The 22,631-nt window shown below is 40.1% G+C and overlaps 1 protein-coding gene across 1 annotated transcript; it reads left to right on the plus strand.

Annotated features, from left to right (window-relative positions):
* Positions 1 to 13: 13 nt before the first annotated feature.
* On the plus strand, positions 14 to 22,029 carry MTPAP (mitochondrial poly(A) polymerase). Its single transcript, XM_074866894.1, is given in 10 exon segments — positions 14 to 198; positions 2,544 to 2,716; positions 3,274 to 3,507; positions 3,835 to 4,059; positions 9,354 to 9,565; positions 11,500 to 11,726; positions 12,909 to 13,001; positions 13,104 to 13,177; positions 14,885 to 15,197; positions 15,200 to 22,029. Coding segments are annotated over 10 exon segments (1,797 nt in total). The 5' UTR covers positions 14 to 23; the 3' UTR covers positions 15,271 to 22,029.
* Positions 22,030 to 22,631: the final 602 nt, after the last annotated feature.

Consider the following 22,631-nt stretch of genomic DNA (forward strand, 5'->3'; position numbering starts at 1 on the left):
TGCCGGAGTGGCGCGGCCCGGTAATGGCGCACCGCGCGGGCGGGCGGGCGCTGTCCCTGATGCGGGGCCGCCTGCGCCTCCCCGGCCTGGCGGCGGTGGTCGGCGGCTGCGCGGGCCGCGGGCAGGCCCGTCTCGGCTCCTCCGGTGCCGCGGTGCAGAGAGCGCCGCGGACAGCCGGCGCCGAGGAGGCGGGTGAAGGTAGGGGTCACTGCACCATGTTTCCCTCAGGGCCGGGCCGCCGTGTGGGACCGGAGCGGCACGGCTGTTTCTCCCGGGGGGGCGATGAGGTCGGGGGGGGGCCCTGTCGTGTTTGCGGTGGGCGGTTCGGCTCCGGGAGAGGCGCCTGGGCATTACTGGCGTCCCGGGCACGATGTGCTGCTGCCCTTCAGGGCCCGGGGAGCCCTTGCCGGGGGCATCCCCATGGCAGCGAGGTCTGTCCGTGCCTCCCCGGCCGCAGTCCAGGGGGCTGGAATCCACTATTGTTGTTTGGGACATGGTTTATTAAACGTAGATACCAGCTAGAGGTAAGGTAAGTGACGGTGGTTATTTCAGAGAGACCCCATTAGAAAGACATAAGAGACGTTTGGTTGTTGCTGTGTCTGTAAGGACAAGCCAAGAAATAGCACGTTGTTGATGTGCTGTATCTTGGGTGTACCGTGTAACTCACAGCTAATGCATTTGTGAGACTGAGGCCTGCACTTCTACTTACGTTCATGTTTCAGAGCTTGAAAAACATTAGGTAGCAACCTTTTTTTAAAGAGAGGAGAAGATTAGGCTGTATTATCACAGTTTCACAAAACCAGCAGTCTTTTGCTATTCGTATCCTTGTACTGACAAATATGCAGCAGACTGGATTAAGGAACAATTCCAGATTTCAGTTAATCATTCTTGTTTTGATGTATACATTTGATCAATAGTCTCACCTCGTTTGCTACATGGCTATGTGAATGCTTGCATTAGCATCAGTGTGCAGAGGACACCATTAGAACATGTACGAGCACCACGTGGAGGATGGGGCTGTTTCTTCCAGCAGCAGTGCTGGTGTATACCTCTTTCAACTAATTGTGAACCTCTGGCACTAACTGGAGGTGTTGTGTGGAATGGGGAATGAAAGCAAAGTGGACTGCCTCTCACGCATCTAAAATGCTTGCAACCACCATCTGCATCTGTGCTATGCTTGGACTGTGCAAATGGCAGCAGAGTTGGGAAGAGACATCAGAGCATGTCTTCCGCTATAGTAACTAAGCATGTACAGGTTGTAAATTAGGCAAGAATCACATAGCTGTTCTGGCCTAATGCAGAGAACTGTGGGAGTGAGAAGATCTGGGTTCATCTCCTGACTGTGGCACTCGTCCACGGGACTTGTTCTTTCTGCATCTCAGTGGCTTCACACTTCATGCCCCTATGGAAAACAGGATATTATCATCTTCATAAAGCGCTTCTTTGGTCTTCTGATAAAAAATACTATATAAAACTAAGCTATTGAAACAAGTACTTAGGTTATTACAAGCCTCTGTGAGAGCTCCATAAACTTGTAAAATAAAAGAGTTTTTAAAAAGATAATGCTAGCAAATGTCATTAGAAGATTTTCTTGAGGCCACAATATCCCATGGGTTCCTCAAAATCAAAAACATAGAATGAAGAGCTCTCTGTTGCATCTCTGTTAGCAGGTAGTAGCTGCAGAGAACTGCATGTTCTCCAGCCTCCCAATCTGAATTACAAATGCCAGTATTAACAGGTAATAGCTTCACAGGTTCTGGTAATGTGATGTGGTCAGTGGATTAGTTTGAGAGTTATGCAGGGAAGTGATTATGATTTCAGATTTGAGTCATGGCCCCTTTGCCTATATGCAATCAAGAAGAAAGTTTCTGTGTTTCTGGATGTTCCGGCATGTCTCATTTCCATGTTAATTCCGTAGTCTGTCGGCAACAATATAGCTTGCCAGTAGTGTGGCGAGATATGACTGATATATGGGTTTATTGTAGTAGATGAAAGAATAGTATTAAACAGAAATTTTGAGTAGGAGTTTACTGTAAAAGAAGGTGGTGAGTTGTGAAAATAAGCAAGTGTTGAATTGTTCCAAAGGTGAAAGTGCTGGTTTTGTGGTAACTGAGAGAAATTATCTTTTCAGTGCAGCTTGCCAAAGGTCTAGCTCCGCCTCATACCGTAGCTGGTATTTCCAGGCTTGTACGCAGAGTCTGACTGTGTGTGTGCTGAGTTTTTTGATGGTGAACAGCAAATCAAAGAAGAGCAAAGATGCCTTGTATCATCAAGTTTCCTGTGGCATCAAGGGAAGTCAGTATTGTTTTCTTCCTACGTTTCCTATTCCTTGTTCTTACAAATGTATGCATTTGTGAGAGACATACACTTATGTTTGTGTCTTTCATTCATTCTTGATTGTTTTCTCTTATGCTGTACCCCTTTAGAGAACCAGGACAAACCTTTGTTCAGTTGTTCAATCCAGAGGAAGAGATTTAAGTATACAAAAATAATTTTAAAATCTGTTTATATAGAAAAGCCTTGATGCTCATTTCTTCTCACAGATGCTGAAGTCAATATCAGAAAGAAGACATTCACTGAGGTCCAAACAGAACGATTGGAGCAAGCAGAACGGACTATTTTAATTAAGTGCCCACCAAAACTTAACGAAAAGAAATTATTGCAGTATTTATCCAGTCATGGAAACATTAAGAGTCATTTCTTGTTTGAAAATCGTGTAAGTATTTAACAATTAAAATCTAGACTTAGACAAAAAGAAATGCCAGCATTTGGTCAAGGCCTCATACATGAAAGTTAAGCAATTTATATATAAATAATTAGTATATTAAATTGGTTTTTATCTTTGCTAATGTTTGGAAGTTGCTGAGCAACAGATTTTTATTCATCTGTCGGCTAAGCAACACCTCAAAGGGATAGCTAGCAACCTGTTTTGCACTAAACCTTCTAAACTTTTACATAGCACTGTTCATTGTTCTAACAATAGAGCTAACTCTTTTTTATGTGTTTCTTGCACATTACAGTTGTGAAGATAAATAGATTTTACAACTTTTATGTTTAGTGCTTACTGCCAAGAATAGCATGTCTTAAATATTTTTGATTTCTTGTGAAAAAGTGTCTAAAAGTCTTGAGGTACAGAACCTAGCATTCAGCTTCAGGACCGTCATGTTAAACTGTCTCAATGCTCCCAGGAACATGTGAATAATATCAGTACAATCAGTTCAAGGCTTGTATGCATTTATCTAACCCTGTCTATTTCCATTCTTAATGTTTTAGGGTATCCATGCTTTAATAGAATTTTCGGAAAAGAACAGTATAGCCTCGTTGCAGGATGCTGTTGGAATCCCAAGTGCTGTAGAGCATCATGTTGTCCCATTTAAATCTAGACTTTTTACTTTCATGCTGAAAAACCCAGTGAGTCAAGCTGCTGAAGAGACACCAGTTCACCTCTCTCCTCAGTCTCACATTCCAGTGAAAGACCTTATTCAAAAGCTTTGTCATGCAGACAGTGTAAGTAGAGGTTTCTGCATCGCTCTCAATTAAAAATGAACCATGTCCATTTCAGATTTGCAAGTGGTCATATGCAACTTTTAAAGCAATTTATTAAAAAAAAAAATTAACCCCTGTTAGAATTTTGTATGAATGGTTCTCCTACATTGAAACAAATAGATGAAATCAGTAATTTTAATTGTCAAAATAATTTTTTTCTGTATAAAATAAACCTGTTTGAGATTTAAAAAAATCTTCTAATTGCAATGATATTAAGTAGATGAAAATATACGTTAATAGGTAGAAGATGGGTCATTGTATTTTTACAGTATTTATTTTCTTAACTAGATAAGCAGTCAGATGTACATTCTACTGAATGAGTATCAGCTTACAGAAGAAAATATCAGGCTCCGATTTCTGGCCTGTTCTCTGGTTCGGGATTTCGCACGTGCATATTTTCCCGACAGCGTGGTAAGGCCATTTGGCTCTTCAGTCAACACCTTTGGCAAATTGGGATGTGATGTGGACATGTTTCTGGACTTCCATGACACACAAAAGCGTGCTACAGAAATGGTAAGATTATTCTGTGCATCTTCAGTCTCTTGGATTTCTTCAGCAGTGCAGCTCATTTGCTGTTTCACACACAGGAATCAGTTTGTTTATATTTAGGTTTTATATGAGTTCATACTATAGACTCTGAATAAGTTTATTTGAATGTCTGCATTTGAAGACTTTCAAAAGATGGATGTGTCATGAAAGAGATCTTCCTTACAATAGGAAGAAAATTACTTGGCATTTACTTTACACTGTTAGGGTGAATTTCACTGTGAAAAAACCCCTCATCCTCCAAAATTGATTCAGCAATGTCAGACCTTCCCATCCTATTGCTGTGTTTTCTTCTCTGGAGCTGCTGGGCTTCATCCATGCTGTTTTAAAGCTTGGCTTTCATTTTCATGATTTTATGCCTGTGTGTGCATGTGCATTTTGGGAGGTTTGTCAGGTTCTTTTCCTTAGTTTAAAGACTTGACTTCATGCTACAGAAAAGATACTGAATTATGTACAGGGGTGTATATTTATATACATATATACACACATAAGAGTGTGTGAAGGTGTGAAAGTTTAGGATGTGGGATAGTATTGGTGCATGGTTGCAGGTGGCAGACATGTTCATATTTGTGTTGTCTGTCCAGAGAAAATTACCATGTTAACAGCACCTGATTTTCATTGTGAAGGGAATTAGTTAGCTTACTTCTGAACGGAACCTGAGGATAAGCTGGTATATGTGAACTGTAGGTGCTTTGGGGCCCAGAACCCAGGAGCAAAACAGGAACTGAGCCAGATCAATGCAGATACTTTCAGTTGTCAGAGTTTTCATAAGATACTTCATAATTATTCAAATGTCTCACTGATAATACAACAGTAAGCACCAAGACAAGTGGTGATTACTAAGCAAGTGTAGAGGCTTGAAACTGAAATACACTCACTTGCTTTTCTGACAGAAGTACAGAATTTGCATCGCTATCTCGAGAAGCCGGAGGGTTACAAGACTGCCAGGAAACAATATTCAGTCAACAATATTGCCTTTTTCAATGCACATATTAAATTTCATCTTAATCATGGCTTTACCCATGCGATGATTCGGAAATCTGCACTGTGTAACCAAGTTTACATGTTTAGTGTTGGTATTTGAGCAACTTCAAATCGTAATTGTTATTTAGAGTAGGTTGTGTCTCAGTCCATGTGCGTGTCGACGTGAGGAATGGGAAGGGATTAGACAAGGTGTTTTTGGAAGGATCTTATCCTTTGCTGCTGTTTTTTGACTGTGGACAGTGTAAATATCCTTTCGGATTGGAGAACGAAATATGAAAGAGAGAGATGAGAATCAAGATAGGAAGAAGGGAGAGTTGAATCAGAAATGCCCTGTGGAGAAGTTGGGATTCTTCATGGATTCTGAATGGGTAATTAAGTACGTGATTGTGGCGTTCTGAAAACTTTTCTTTTTATTTGTGTGGTGACAGTTTGGGAAAAACTAGCTTTGTTTTCCTTAAAAGCAAAAAAAAAAAAAAAAAAAACCAGCAATGGGCTTAAGCTTTTGAAGACTGAAAATTCTGTTAGCTTTTCTGTACAATTTGTATATTGCCACGTAAGTCACTTCTAAAGAAATACCCCTTCAAATTTATATACTTTTTAGTAGTATTGCAGTGATCAAAGACAATGAAAGCAAGTATGTTGGCTGAAGAGTGGGAGCATCGTGCGTGTGTGGGAAGTGTTAAAATCTAGGAACCTTTTACATTTAAACAGTGAAGTTACTGCTTAAATTTTGAAGGAAAAAGCTTTCAAGTATAAAACATCTGTTTTCAAAGTATGTTTTGTAACTAGCTGTTTTCTTTAGTATTCATCCTCTGTAGAAATAAGAATTCTGTTATGAACTTTAGAGTTACTCGATGATGGATGGGGTTACTAGCAGTTGTGATTGCTTGTGGATGGTTGACAGACATTACTATGGGGATGCTGGAGCAAAAGCCAACAGGGATACTATCTGAGCATACGTTTTCAGGTTACATGATAGGTTAATAAGCTGTGTGGCATACTTATCCTCTGTGTGGTTCAGTGAGGCTCTTGCCTTACATGTCTTTACACATTAAAGTTGATGATCTTCTTGGTTTTGTTGAAATTTTGAAACATTAAAACATGGGCACATTTGCTGCATCAAGGTACGTTAGAGCATTGTCCTCTGAAGAAGTGTAGAAACCATTAGTGCAACTCTTGTGTCTCAAATCAAGCATAGTCAAAATGGGAGACTAAGGTGCTAGCACCTAGAGAGCTTTGTGCTTTGTAGGTGTGGTGGGTTAACCTTGGCTGGCCTCCAGCTGCCTACCCAGTTGTGCTCTCACTCCCCCCTCCTCAGCGGGATGAGCAGCAAAAATAAGGTGAAAAAGCTTGTGGGTCGAGGTAAAGACAGGGAGGTGACTTACCAATTACCGTCACAGGCGAAACAGACTCAACTTGGGGAAGATCAATTTAATTGCCAGTTAATAATAGAGTAGGATAGTGAGAAATAAAAAACCCAACATCACCTTCCCACCACCACCCTCTTTTTCCCAGGCTCAACTTCACTCCCAGCGCTTCTACCTCCTCCCCTCAAGCGGCACAGGGGGATGGGGATTGCAGTCAGTTCGTAAAGCTTTGTCTCTGCTGATCCTTCCTCCTCATGCTGCTCCCCTGCTCCAGCATGGGATCCCTCCCGCAGGCCCCAGCTCTTCAAGAACTGCTCTAGTGTGGGCCCTTCCTATGGGGTACAGTCCTTCAGAAACAGACTGCTCCAGTGTGAGTTCCCCACAGGGTTACAGGTCCTGCCAGAAAACCTGCTCCTCTCCATGGCCTGCAGCTCCTGCCAGGAGCCTGCTCCTGCGTGGGCTCTCTATGGGCCACAGCTTCCTTCAGGGCACTTCCACCTGCTCTGGCGTGGGGTTCTCCATGGGCTGCAGGTGGATATCTGCTCCACTGTGGTTATCCATGGGCTGCAGGACAGCCTGCATCACCGTGGTCTTCTAGGGAATCTCTGCTCCAGCGCCTGGAGCACCTCCTCATCCTCCTTCTTCACTGACCTTGGTATCTGCAGAGTTGTTTCTCTCACACTGTTATTACTCTCCTAGCTGCTGTGCAGTGTTTTTTACCCTTTCTTAATCAAGTTATCACAGAGGTGCCCCCAGCATTGCCAATGGGCTCATCTTTGGCCAGCAGCTACTCTGTCTTGGAGCTGGCTGGAACTGTCACTGTTCAACATGAGGAGCAACTTCTGGTGTCTTCTCACAGAAGCCACCTCTGCAGCTCCTCCACTACCAAAACCTTGCCATGTAAACCCAATACAGTAGGGAAACAAGATGTTGGGTGCATCTCCTATGATAAGCAATAGACAATACTTCAGAGGAAAGCAAAAGTCTCATGTAGTTGGCAGTGTGATTTATAGGGATAATGATATCCTCCCTGGCAAATTGTCTTACTAGTATACATAAACTGACTGTCTTAAAACAAGTGAAGACAAGGGGAGGTAGCTTTAGTTATAAGATGATACAGCCACAGTGGAAAGGGTATCTTCTGATTTCTTTACTACTGCAGCGTTTCAGGAGGTACCAGCAGTGGAGGAGGACCAGGCATTTCGGCACCTATTTACATTAAGTAATGTTTTTTGAGTCTTATGGTAAACTGGTTACTAGCTGTGAATTAAAAAAGCAGCAAAAGCGGGAGCATTCTTTACAAAGAGTGGATTATCAGCACAGTGTTTGACCACAGATAGGGTGTTTTTAACAGGTGAGGAGTTTGGGAGATTAGTAAATGACTTAAAACAGAGTTCTGTGATATTTTTTAGAGAAACAGTTTTTGTGTGAAAACAGTTATGCTTCTTGCTGAGTGTACTATATCAATTTACCCCAAAGTAGTACCTACATTTGCTGTTCGGAGCAACATGGCAAGAACAGGGGGAGAACCACTGGGTTGAGGCAAGTGTATCAGTACTTCATCCCCCAACACTGGCACCAAAGCTACATATGAAGGTCCTATCAATTATTAAGTGTCTGTTTTATCATTATAAAAAAGTCTTCATTCAGTTTTTGAGAGATTGAGCTGCTGTCTGGGAAGGCATGTTGTGATTTTTGTCGCAAACATAAAGGTCTGAACGCCACCACACCTACATGTTGGCCGAGTCCCCATCTTTTTCTTTCCTGTTACCTACCTCGGTGTTGATAGTTACAGGCTCCTTTCACTGTGAGCCAGCCGTGTTGTAGCATGCAGCTGCATGGCCAAATATGATTAGGGACCTCTCTCCTAGTACGTTCCAACACACGTGCTGCCTGGACAGCTGTTGGTGAGAGGGGAGCCTCAGTGATTGCCAGGGCGACTCAGAAATTCAGCACCTGAAGTGAGTTCATGGGAAAGGCTGCAAGGTCCACAACTTCTGAATTGTTTTGCATGTCTGTGAGTGCATGTTTTCTTTGCACTAGCTAACCTGATGACAACAAAAGTAACCTCCTCTGAGTCTCAGAGGACTAGTTAGGTCGCTGCATAGTGCTATTTGTATAGTATGCATTCACCCATGACATGTTCCAAGGGGGAGGATAAGTCAGTGTCAGATACTGGATTAACAAGCAAAATTAGCTGAGGCTTAAAAATGTAGAGAGACTATAAAGAGAACAAAGATTTAATAGGTATGAAGTTATTTTATTGAGGTATAAACTACAAATATGACAATTCAGAGATCTACAGGAAAATTCATGTCTGATGTTGTCAAAATACATCTCCATGGGTTTTTTTATTTGTCAGAAAAACTGTGATGTGATTATTTTAAGTCTTACAGAAATTTACCTTCATTTTGATGGATTAAGCAATTTGCATGCTAATTTTTTTTTTAAATGAAAAAGACTGCTATATCTAATAACACATTGTTCTTTGAAGAATTGAAATGGAATTACTGGTGGTTTGAAATTAATGGTAGTTTGGTTGTGTTTTGCCCCTCTTTTTAATTTAATTGTATTTTTTAGTCAGAGGATATACGCTCTCTTGGGAATTCCAGAATTACTTGTTTTAGGCAATAGTGGGATGTAGTAGTATTATACTCTCATCTGAACAAGTAACTTTACAGTAAGTTAATCACTGTTAACCTGGAAAAATTGAATCAGTGAAAAAGAATATAGAAGAGAAAGCAGTATGTTTTTGCGTTTTTAAAGTTCTGTGGGCTGCTTTGAATAATTCTCGTCTTTCAGTCTCTCACTGTACAGACTCCTTTGCAAACTGGTGTAGTCTTTTAGAAGTATTCTTAAATGCCTCTTTGGTTCCAGAACTAACAGTTTACTTTTAAAATTTTGTGTTAGAAAAAAGGTCCCTTCGAAATGGAGTATCAGATGAAAAGATTACCATCTGAAAGATTAGCAAATCAGAAAATTCTTTCTGTGATTGGTGATTGCCTTGATAATTTTGGCCCTGGATGTGTGAGCGTACAGAAGATACTCAATGCTCGCTGCCCTCTGGTGAAATTTTCCCATCAACCGACAGGATTCCAGTGTGATCTGTCAGTGAGCAACAGGTGAGACCTGGTTTTAAGAAGTTTACGAAGAATACTGATGTTCTGAAAACCTGTAATGAAAACTGTTTAGTCTACTCCTTTCTATGTTCTTAACAAATGTGAATGTTGGCTCTGAAGGTAAAAAGGGTATTTTTGACTTCTAGAGCTTAGGTTTTAATGTGCTTAAAATATCTTTCTCCAGCATAGGAAATGCTTGCTAGCTGAAACTGAAGACTTAAATCACTCTATACAGTAAGGCTGGCTTATAAGGAATTAGAAGAAGGCAATGTTCATTACTTCCCTTCATGGGTATGAGTATACAGACAGCCTTTTTCTGATTGCTTTTCAGATTAAGCATCTCCATTGTGTTAATATTTAGTAATTTGGCTTGCAGTTATTTTGGTGTCCTTTTTAAATCATAAGGGTCTGCACCCACCTGTTTGCTGACAAGGTATCCTGAATGCTAAACTAACTCACTGCATCAGAAAATGGAGTCTAAAGTGTTACTGTCATTTAGGACCTTTCACAACACTGCCCAATAGAGGGAGCAGGCTTCTTAAAAATACCTCTCTTGGCATCTATTTTTCCTCTTCCAGCTTGCTCTCTTTGGTTGATAGTAAAGCATATAATTTATTTTGCTGTCAGTTATTTTATTAAGAAGTACCCACCTTAATCCAGTATACATCCATAGGCCTGGCATAAGGGTACATAATCGAAAATGAGTTTTTCATTGTTGTTAGGGAATAGTAAAACATGAGTGATTATCTTCCAGAATACTTTTGATACGACTTTGAGTGCAGATTTTGTGATTTGTCTACATTAGATACCATCAGAACGTAGACTGAATTTTCTGAATTACCCGAAGTTCTGTTTCAGAATATGCAGGAGTTGTTAAGGCAGTACTGAGCAAATATCTTACAATAAAACTACTTTTGTATATGTGGCCACAGCGAAAGTCAGCATGCAGTTCTGTGCAAATTTCCTTGTAATTCTCTGCTGACAGTTTGCCTGGTTGGGGCTGTGTGCGTTGTCTTGTTATCATCTGGAGTAATAACAAACCTCTGTGGACACAAGGAAGCACTTCACAGTGGAAACTTTAGAAGTCCAGGTGTTAACAAAACTTTGACATGGTAAACTTCCCCAAAAATGCCATGGTGGATTTTTAGAAGAATTCAGTGCAAGATTGGGAGTAAAAACCCCTGCAGCTGTGGTTCAACAAGCCCTTTAGAGTAAAACTGACCCCAAAGTAAGTTTTGCTCTCAAACTGTGCTTCCATTTTTTTCCCCTGCTTTTTGCCCTCCCATTTGTACACTGCATACGACCATAGGATGAAGCCTATAAAAACTGATCCATCAGATTTATCCTTCCAGAGTAGTTGCTTTTTCAGCAGGACCAAACATCAGTAATTTGAAAATTACCAAACTGACTTGTTTTGAAAATTGCATTGTGTGTCTGCACTTCATGTATTCAGTGCATTATTTTATTACTTTTTAGATTAAAGTTGTAAAAGAAGTTCTAGTTGTATTTTATTATATATTAGGATAGAGATATTGTCTAATGTACCTCAAAGGCAATTGTAGCTAAGGTGTTTTTTCACCTTGATTCAGCATAGTTTCACTCGTGGGTACTTGATGGTGGTTTTTTGATTTTGTTGTGGTTTTTTTTTTTTCTTCCACTGTGATGTGGAACAAGGAAACAGGAGACAGGGCAAATGCAGCATTATTATTTAACCCATCACTGTATCCTTATTATGGAAAACTACCAGGTATTTAATCCTGGACAATTTCAGTCATTCTCTTCTATTTTTTTAAATGCATAGAAGTTAAATGTTTCTGTTTTATGGATACCCTCTTCCCTTATAACTGATGCTCTAGGGCTGAGCAATGAACACTGCATCTGGTACTTGACAATTCTCTCATTATTTACTTGTCTTTTGCCTTTCATTTCTTTTCCAGCATTGCTATAAAAAGTTCAGAACTCTTGTATATCTATGGCTGTCTTGATTCCCGTGTAAGAGCACTAGTGTTCAGTGTACGATGTTGGGCCCGTGTTCATGGACTTACAAATAGTGCTCCTGGTAACTGGATTACGAACTTCTCTCTGACCATGATGGTCATGTTTTTTCTGCAGAAGAGATCACCGCCTATCATTCCAACACTAGACCAACTTAAAGTACTGGCAGGTAAGGACAGCTGTTGATGTGGTTCATTGAAGTGACTTTCCCATTTGTTTTCTCTAAAGTGATGAATAAACACAATCATTTCTTTATGCTCTCAAATACTAATGCATATTATGTATGCCTGAAGTTTGAGGGAATATTCAAGTTTTACTTCAGGGGGTTTTTTTGGTGAAAATAATGCATTTTTAAAGGCAAATCATTTTTCAGTACAATACTAAATTCTACTTAGAGATAATTAAAAGTCATTCATTTGCTCAATGCTCCCATGCTGGCTGTTTTTTCTTTATTTTGTATTTTGGTTTTTAGAAGACTTGTAAGGTCTCAAATGTCTCTGCAGTTGTTATGGATTTTGTGCAGATTGATACGATGTGTATTGTTTTATAGAAACCAAATGTTTAAAAGAGGCTATTTTTTTCCCCCACAATTTGTAATATCCTTGAGACTGTTCAGGCCATCTGCAAATAATTCTTATATCTTTGCAAACAAGCTGTTCTGGCTGTTTCATACATAGCTTTTAGGGTGTGTTATCTTCAGTAAATCTAATGAAAGCATAGAGTATGACACCCCAAGTTCTTGATTCCTCACTCATGCCTTCTGCTTATTGACATGCTTCCTTGGAAGCTTTGAGTGGAGAAAAAGATCTGTGTTCAGTTGCTTTAAAATCAGTTCAAGCATTTCCATCAGAATTCTGTAGAATTTTTAAACATAAAACAAAACACCTGTCCTGAAATTTTACAGGAATATTCCTAATTCTCTTAATTTTTAAAAAAAATACGGTGGACACTTTGGGTCTGACTTTTTTGAAACCATCGTATAGGTATTAACTTCAAAGATTACTGCTGTTCAGTATATAATAAAGCTCTGTATGCAGAAGTAACAGGTTTGTTACTTAAAAGAAGTAACTTCACAGATACAAAGATATCATATACCTTATTCCTGTAGGCTTTTGAAAATATGCCATTTACTCATGCTTCTTTTCGCTTGCTTGTCCATAGACTTTTTTCTTTTAAATCTTTAACCACTTAAGTTGAATCTTAACCTGAAAGTTCACTTGTGAACTCCTAATTTGATTTACTTAATGTGAGCATTCACTGAATTCAGTCATGTCTGTTACCTGAATTTTATTAAATACAATGGCATTTTATTGTTTATCAATTCAAAATATGCCTGTGAATTTTGTTTCAGATGACAAAGACATGCATGTAATTGGAGGATATGATTGCTCATTTGTTAGTGATTTAAGCAAGATTAAACCTACAGAAAATACAGAAACACTTGGTAGGTAAATCTTCATCAACTTTGTTTTTTAATTTTTATGAGCATATTGATAATAAACTTTCCATTAATGTTACTGATGACTATTGTTTTTCTTTCCCTTAGATGTATTATTGGGTGAGTTTTTTGAATATTTTGGAAACTTTGATTTCAGAAAGAATTCCATAAATCTTCGAAAGGTAAATTAATTTTAATCTCTCATCAATTGAATTTCCCTGTCTGCCGTTTGAGAAACTACATATGCTAAGCAACAATTTCTCTCATTTTTTAATTGTATATACAAAGTATATTTAAATTGGTTGTATCCAGAAACTGGGAGTTTTTCTCTTGGACCCTAATCACAGCACCATTAACAACATTACAGTGTCATTACTTGGAGATGTTAGAAAGCACAAACTCTGATGTATGATTTTTGTCTGACAACCCTGTGATAAAAGTGGTGGTTTTAAAAAGTAGAAGGTGTTTTGCTTCTGTGAGAGGAAAACTTTTTAAAATGTCACCGTGTATGTCATAGCAAAAGTCTGTGACAAACTCTGTATGCCAAGAGCCTTTGCATTTAAAGTTGGGAGTCCAGACCCAAACAGTGTCTGCATTAAAACTTACAACTGAGTTCTGAAATTTGCTTTTGGCACTTGAGTTTCCTACTGCAGTTTGCATTGGCCTACAGTAAGTGTACTTACAACTCGGTAAGCATAGCGGATAACATGATCATCTATGCTTGCCAAGAGATCTGCACTATCACTTTGGTTTACTTTATATGTTTAAGTCATGCTGTTTATTGATGCGTGTGCATGCAAGTGTAATAGAAATATATATAAATGTAACTACCTTAACTCACACCTGTTCCTGCTGGGCTGCTTACCAGATGGGGGGTTTCAGTGCCATGTCACTGTGTGGACACTTGTGTTTGTGTTTTGTTTCCTACTTGGGCCTTGTGGGTTACTGGCATAAGAGCTCTTTTTGTCACTGCAGGTTGATCCTAGAAACTGATTCATTAAGCTGGAGAACTTTTGTTTGCCATTAAGCCTTACAAAAGGCAAGCAAAACCATAACACGTGTTGGAGCCTGAGCTAGTCAGGGGCAATGCCTGTGCTGCTTCTTGGCCATGGAGCAAAAGTATGTATGTAGCATGTAGCATGTATGTGGACACATCCTGGACTAGCAGTAGCTGGTAGGTGCCTGCTAGAGCTTGCAGTAGAAGGCTTGCAGAGGTTCTGCAATACAGAGCAGGTCAGCTAAGTAGCACTGATAACCATTGAGGTGGAAGTGCATTTAAATAGCAAATTACATAGTTGTCAACAACTTGCACTGTACTGTACCAAGTGTCCAAAAGTGTACCATGACCTGAATAGCTCTGTAGTTAAAAGACAGAGTTGAACTGGGAGGAATTTAAGCCGAGACAATAATCTTGTTTTGTTATACTAGCTCTTAATGAGCACTGTGAGACGAATGGTTTGAACAGTTTAAGTGCTTGTAGCAGTTTATGAAGCTGGGCTGTGCAGGTTAATATGACACACTCGTGCTGCCCATACACAAATGGAGATAGGAGTAGGAGGTTGCAATGAGTGAGGTCTGAGGTTTGTGGAAAAGCAAATGGGAGAATGGCCAAAAAGACAGGCTAAGCTGTAGTTGTGTGTCCTTTGCCTTGAAGGAAATCTAAGCTGAATGTGGCAAGAAAAAACACCACTAAGAATTCAGAGAACAGGGGTCATACAGTCAAGTTGACGGGAAAATTAACTTGATTAATAATGACTATTTTTTTTGCAAAAAGTTCTGGACTAGGTCAAAATACTTCTAATGCTAATGTAATAACTCAAGTGATTTGTTATTTGCTCACCCTATAATGCACATATGCAACTTTGGCTTTTTCTTTCCACTGTCTGCAGGGAAAGGAAGTAAATAAACCTGAGTCGTCTCCTCTTTATATCTGGAATCCCTTTGAACAAGACCTTAATATCAGCAAGAATGTTAATCAGCCACAGCTGGAGAAATTTGTAGCTACGGCCAGGGAAACTGCCTGGATTTTACAGAAAGAAGATAAAACTCAGCGAATGATCAATAAAGAGCCTTGGGGACTGGCAGCCCTAATGATACCATTTGGAAAAAGTAATCACAACAAGATGAAGAACAGGGTGAAAGGAATAGGAAGTGAAACAATCAGAAGCCTCTTGGACTCTTTAAAGTTAAATAGTGCAAGCAGTCTACAGAAAGCAGTGGAAAAGTGACTTTCAGCACAGAAACACAGCAGCTGATATTCTGTTTTAGGAATTGAATGTGATACACTGAAGAACATTACTTTTAATAACATTACTTTTAATATTTCTACTGTGGTGAAATGGAGAGTCAAACAACCTCTGTTTCCATTGTGATGCTTTTTGTACAGGTCTGCTTTCTTTCTGTACATTTTTCTCCTCCTTACTCTTCACTTTTCCATCTGTTTTATGAATGAAGAGCATTCAAATGCACGTTTTACAGATGTATTTTGGAAGTAGCCTTCAGTTGGGCACTCTAAAAAAAAAAGATGACAGACAGGAGCAGCATGGGAAAAAAAGCCTTTGGGAATTCTGTTGGCTAATATACAAATGATATGCTAAGTAAAAGCTCAAGAAACAACCTCCTTTCAGTGAAACCACCATTTAAAAGAAGATGAATGTTAGAACCATTGCTTCCATTCCAGTCGCATTCTGGAAGCCAGTAAAACCAAAGTGCATGTATCTATTTTTGCAATTGTTTTCCATTCATGTAGATAGTGCCAAGACAAAATAAAGAGAAGGGAATTAGATAGTAAGGTTTGCAGTTTCATAAAGCATTGCTCTCTAAGGGTAGTGCAACTGTTTTGTGTTGGAAAAGTGGTTTTGCTCTCATGCTTTCCACCTGATCTCAAATTTTTTCAGTCAACTCTCTTTTGTTTTCTGTACCCATAGGACTGGTTCCCACCCACGCTTGTATATACACTCATGTTTCTCATTTTGCCTTTACCTTCACTTTAAACCTGTATTTCAGGTTCAGGTGGGGCTTTTGCATGCCCTTCTTGCCTCGTCGCTCTCCTCAAAGTTGCTGCCTACTAGGCAACACCAAAGTCGCCTTCTTGCTATCCCTCGCAGAGGGATCTGTCCCTTCCAGAGATCCATAGGGAATCGTCTGTCATGCTGGCCTGTTCCCAGTCTTGCCTTTCAGATATTCAGCAGAACGGTGACTGTCCCCCTTCCAGATCAGTTGGGCCAGTGAGAGTCAATGCTTCTCATGGACTTAAAGCATTGAGTTTTCTGTCCATCTGCACAAAAGAGAGGAGTGGGGAGAGGGGAGGGAAGAAAGGAAGGAAGTCAGAAAGGGAAATGGAGCACAGGCAAATGTCAGATAGATTTTCCAGGTACATTTGTGAGTATTACACCTGTCCAGTTTGAGAGCCCCTTGTGCATTGAAACTAAACAGTGATAACGAGCCTACAGACTTGTCTTTGTTCTTAACAGAAATGCCATACAAGAAATTACTGTAACTCGGAGATTATCATACAGATGCAACATAGATGTTGACAATTACTGTTTTATTTTAATATTTTTAGATTCTTTAATGTTGCAGTGGTACATGATTTTGTGTAGACTCTCTTTATAATGGTGTAGTCTGAACAGTTAAAAACTGTTTTTTCTCTTTTCCCTGAGGTATTTGTTGGAAATACTGTGGGCACACTTCCAAAGTACTTGTAAAAATTGGGCAAGGAAAAGTACTTTCCAGCAGTTGGCAGACTAAAGGGTTAGACCTTGAGTGGCGGGAAGACCCTGTTACAGATCAATTCCATATTGGTTTATTTGGAATTTAAAATAATATGTGTCCATTTCTGATTCATAAATGTGTTCTCGAATAGTAACTCACATAGTCATTATTGTGGTCACAGGAATTCATTCTTGTATTAACTTCTTTGAGATTGAGCCTTGAATTTCAAGCTTAGTTTTATGCCTAAATAATGGTGCTAGTGTGTGAACTTCTTTTTGGAGGCTGGTATGAAGTTTATTATGATTTGTTATTGGTGCTAACCCAAAGCCTTTGACAGCAAGCTTCGCACTGATGCTGTAAGGAGTCTGTTGCTACCTTAATCTTAACAGAACCTGGAGATACATTTTCTGCTGTTTCCCCAGTAATGAAACTTTGAAGCTTTTTGAAGATTAGGGCAGTACTCAAGCCCTTGTGCTTTTTTTTTTCCCCCCCAGCTAAACAAAGTGGGTAATACTGTAGTGCAGTAATAAGAAAATGGCTTATCAGGGACAGAAGCATACAGCAGAACTGTGGCAGTGTATACCCACTTGCATTATATTCACAGTGGTTCAATCTGACATAGATAGGAAAGATTTTGCAAGAATTTTGACACCTAGACACAGGACACTTGTAGTCAAATACCAATAAACTTTGGAATTTGGCTATTTTATTTGCTTTATTTGTAAATGTGTATAGGAGTTCAAGCTGCTTAGTATTCCTTAAAAGGCAGGGCAGAACATGGTTACTGTACATGCTGCGCCTTTCAGCATCACTTTTCTGTTTAGACTGCCTGTCCCTTGTGGGAATAGTTCTGAACCCTTGTCATGGCTGCAGGCCAGTTTCTGAAAAAAGAAAAGAAAGAAGCCAAAAGCAGTGCTGTAGCAATGGAAATGCACAGGTGATTGTTTCAGATGTCTGCAAGTCCAGGGCGCTGGAGGCCAGCTGCTGAGCGAAGCCCTGGAGACTTCGAGGAGCAGCTATCATTCATGATACAAATAAGCCCGACTGCCAGCTTTCATAGAGGAGGCTGCTAGCTGGGGCTGGAGAGCCGACTGTAAGCTTCCCTAGAGCATGAGCTGCGTCTGGGAGAAGAGCTGCATGATGCTGGTGGAACTGAGGCCAGCTGTGGGAAGAGAACCAGACAGAAGAGGAGGACCAAGACTTGAAGGGGGTGTATTTAGCAAATCAAGAGAAATGGTGTGATTATAATTTCCTGAGGGCAGCAGCCTTATCACATTGAAGATGGTTGGAAACAATCAATATGTTTTTGCCAGTAAAAACAAGTGTTGGATATTTGTCAAGAAAGGACTATGGTGATGGTCTGGACTTGAGAGCTTGTTCATATCATCCAAAAACATGTAAACAATGTCTTGACAAGGGTGAGGCAGTAAGTTTTAGTTACTTCTCAAACTTGGCACTGATATGTTATATTGTAGGGTAGGATTGTTGGGAAGGACATATGTAAAGAACATCACTGGATTAAACACATTTTTGCCCCCCCTGCCCCTTCTCCTCACTGGGAATATTTCTTAGTGCAGTCTCACATTCCTTGTCTCTTAACTGGTCAGGGAAACTGAAAACATTTAGAAGTTCCTTGGCCTGAGAAAATGTTCTTTGGGACATTAACATCAAGTTAACATTTGTTGCCAGGATTTTTTTTTTTCCTAGATGTTTGATGCTCACAAGAGTTGCAGGAATGGGTTCTGATGCAACTGCCACTGCTCCATCATTCCTCTGGAGCTTCCTGGGAACCTGCAGCCTTGGTCTACAGTTGGCTGCTGGATGAGCATCTGTTTGTGATGCTTGTGGCTAAGACACAGTCACAAAACTGAGACTGCTTGGCTGATAGCAGATGCTCTGTTCCTCTGCCTCAATTTCAAAACTACAGTTCCTGCTTGGGATTCTGTCCTTTAGACTTTGGATCACAGTATAATTCAGGTTGGAAGAGATCTCTGATCCAGCCTCCTCCCTAAGTGGAATCAGCTGTGAGATCAGACCAGGTTCCTTGGGGCTCCATCTAGTCAATCCTTGAAAATCTCCAAGGATGGTGACTTCACAGTCTCTCCAGACAACCTCTTCCAGTGCTTGACTGTCCTCATCACCCTGATGGGCTGGTCTGTGGACATACACTGCCACGTCTTTGTCAGTCTTACTGGCTTCTTTTCTGATCCTGACCCACGCTCTCAATCAGACTGCCATCCATCACAAAGCTGCTCCTTCATGTAAAGAGCCCCCCCAGTCTTTCCTTCTTCCTTTGCAGTCTTTCCTGAGGAACTTGTATCCATCCATCACGGTGTTCCCACCACATACAAGCTCTCCCACCATACCTGTTATTCCAACAGTGCTGTAGTAACAGCGCGAGGAGCTCTAGTTTCTCCTGCTTGTTCCCCAGGCTGCCACACATTTGCATCTGTACATCTGAGGTGGGTGCATGTTCATCCTATTTTATTGTTCTTGAGGTCCCTCTTGTTCCAATTGCCCTGTATCCTTTGCTTTCAATCCGTGTTCACTGCTGCCTTGCTTAACTGTGGGTTATAATTGTCATCCCTTATATTGTTCCTAGCTGAAAGCCTTGATACGACCACTGCTCTTATCCAGCTTACAGAAGCCCCATGACACTCAAATCCTGCCTGAAAATCAATTTATAAAAGGATCTGCAGGAAAATAAGAGGTTGTGAGTACCAGATTGGCATCGCAGAAAAGCAGCAGAAAATACATTTGTGCTGCCACAGGGGAGCATGATGGAAACATCTGAGCTAGCCTCAGCTGTGCTGGTGCATCTGCAGAGGAGCATGTAACACCACACAGAGACACGTGCAGGTGTGGAAGCAAAAAGTCCTGGAGATGCAGCACTGTGTCCTTGGACTCTCTTGCCCAGCAGAGCTTGTCAGCTTGGATCTGGCACATTGCTGGTGTTCTGTTACTTCTGGGTCCAGACCAGCTGGGCTCTCAGGTGCAGCATAGCTGTACTCCGTGCTCATGCTGGATCTGGGGTCATTGAAGAAATGTGTTCTTATAACAGTATGTCTTAGTTTTTGTAAATCTATTTCTCAGTTCACTTTAGTTTATACTCTCAGGGGGGTACAGGCAATCTTTTTACTTGACACAATTTTGTACCTTTGGAAAAAGGAAAGATAGACAACCTTTATTTAAATAATTTTGCTAACAAACTAGTTAAAGGTCTATGCCAAGTTCAACTGAAGCAAGTTTAGGATTTCCAGCCTGGGATGCTTTGGGGATCTGATAAATCAACAATTAGGAAGTTTTTCAAACTTAAATCATCTTGTTCACTGGAAAGCTCTCCCTTCCAAATGCTTTGTCTTGCTTATCACAAAATTACCACCAAGGTTCTCTTCTAGTACAAAATTCTTCTAAATGTCGTGGGTAATTTGGGGTCAGTTTGTTTAAAACAAGGGTTAGGACTTATACAAGGCTAACCTGTGCCTGGAGATAAAACCTCTTCCTCCATAAATCCTCTTAGTTGAAAATCTTGATCCACTGCTTTTGCAGACCTGTATCTCATACTTTCTTTAAGTAGAGGGTTGTTTTGCTTTCTTGTGCAGTACCTTTCTGCTTCTTTTCCCCCTCCCCGTCTGATCTGTAAAAAATAATATTTCATTTGACCCGTAGTAGTTGGTGGAGCAATAGTGAATACAGCTGCATTCAAGAAATGGGTAGTTTTTAAAATGTGGCTCTCACATCCCAATGTAAGTTTTTTCAACTTCTTAATTTCTTGTGTAGATTGAGTCTCCATACTGCCTTTTCCAGGGCCCGTAGAGGGATCAGTTAGCTGGACTTCATGGACCTCACCTATACTGAGCATGTATTTTTAGGAAGTCTGTTCATTTAAGAGACTTGTTTAATACAGTCTGTGGTATTAGAAAGTAGCAGTTCCCTGCAAATTTTTTTAGAGATTCTTTACCCTTCAAAATTATTTCTGGTTTCCCTGTTGTTATGGGGAAGACTATGTTCAATTCATTTCACAGAAAGACTTCAGAGATAGGCTTTTGTTCCCATGCTGAGCTCTCTTGTGCATACAGAATTGTAGTCAATGTAAACAGTGCAGCCCTGTACAGGAATCTTGCATGGAACAACTCCCAGAATATGTCTTCTAGGTATTATCCTTGCAGCCCAACGGGGGAGGTAAAAGCCCCACAAATTACTAAGGCATAGCCTCCCATTTGTGTTGCTGACTCCACGCGATGGAACAATTCCCATAATTCTGTATTGCTTTTTCTCATGTTGGACACAGGCAAGACTCTGCTTTCCTGCAGAGAAAAGGTATATATGTTAGATGTTGGATTGTTAGGTTGAAAAGCAGTATTATTTAAATTCTTTCTGAATATTTACATCCTAAGTTTGGTTTTCTAGAGTCCTTCTCTAGGAGCTACTGCTAAAGATTTTCAGGATGAGAGAAAGAACTGGGAGAAAACATAAATGCTTCGCATTTCAAGTAATTATATAAATTATAATTACTATTACATTAATTATCAAAAATAATTATACAGTGGAAAGCAACACATGTAACAATCCAGCAGTAACAAGGAACGCTGCCTTGTCTCTTCGAACCAGTTTTCCTCTCTTAATTTTCTGTAGTCCTCCCAGTGGTGCACTACTTTTATAAAAGGATGGGATTTGGGAGAGCATACTGAATGGAAATTACAATATCCAATGCATGGGAGGGTAAGTATATAGCCACTGCAGTAAATAAAAAAGGAGCATTACTGACTCCATTCAGAGATTTTGTGACTCCAAAAATACAATCTAGAGAATTGTTCTGCGGATCTTAAGGTGATTCATACTTCTTCCTTTTGAAAATTATCTTTGGACACGTATCAAAACAGGGTTTGCTATAATTGCTTGACACCTGAGCTTGCAAAGTAAGGTCTCATTTGAAATGACTATGATCTGTTTTGTTGAGACACTAAAGACCTTAGCTGTTACAGTTCTGCACTAAAATCCATGTTTAAGAGGGTTTGCATTGCAGTTGGCTTAGGAATGTGGAATATTATCACTTTCAGTTATCCCAAAAATGCAAATGCTTACAGATAGCAACAGACTTTCACACTTCTCCCACTTAGGCTGTAGGATTTTGCTTCCCCCTTTTACTGTACACAATATTTTCAATCTTTCAGATGTTTTGCAGCAATTAATTTTATATTTCTTCTAGAAGATAAATTAAAAAATCTCCTCTGTATTTGTTCAGTACGTTGCTGTTCCCTTGTGCTGTTGAAGTCTTTGGTGAGATAAAGAATAAAATATCTGGCGCTTTCCTTCCTCAGATGTGGGCAGAGGTTTGTTGTATACTGAAACAAGGATGCATTTTGTAGAGCAGTGGTTTTGAACTGTTGATCTCTGTGTCCAGGGAACTAAGTCTAAAGAGCTCACCAAAAAAAGCAAGAAAACAAAACCATGAGAAAGCCAACCAGGTTGTCAGCCAGCTTCCACCCAACAGGTTTTTAACTTTGGGGATTTTTCCAAGCAAAACAAAGGTCAGACCAACTGCTGTCGAGTCATGGTTGGAGATGTAGCATTTCTGGCATTCCAGCATCACTTTATGATTAATAATTTGTTTAAGTAGATGGTGGTCTGTGAAGAGTACGTCTCTGTCACTTACAAATCATGGTTTCTAATGAAGAAGGCAGAAATAATATTTTGGATGTCTGACAAACTCTGGAAGATATCTCTTAATAGGGGAGAGAAGAATTTTTTTCTAGCAGGATATCTAAAGTTCCTGAACTCTGTCCTGGCAAAAATCTTGCCTTGTATCCTTACAAATTATAAAGGGGGAATATGGGCGTCTCTGTTTGTCTTGATTTAATTTTATCCCACATGTATAGGGTTACAAGTATGTGGCAGTTAGGCATAAGTGATAGGATTTTA

Source organism: Strix uralensis, chromosome 1 (assembly GCF_047716275.1).
Source record: "Strix uralensis isolate ZFMK-TIS-50842 chromosome 1, bStrUra1, whole genome shotgun sequence".
Lineage (NCBI taxonomy): Eukaryota > Metazoa > Chordata > Aves > Strigiformes > Strigidae > Strix > Strix uralensis.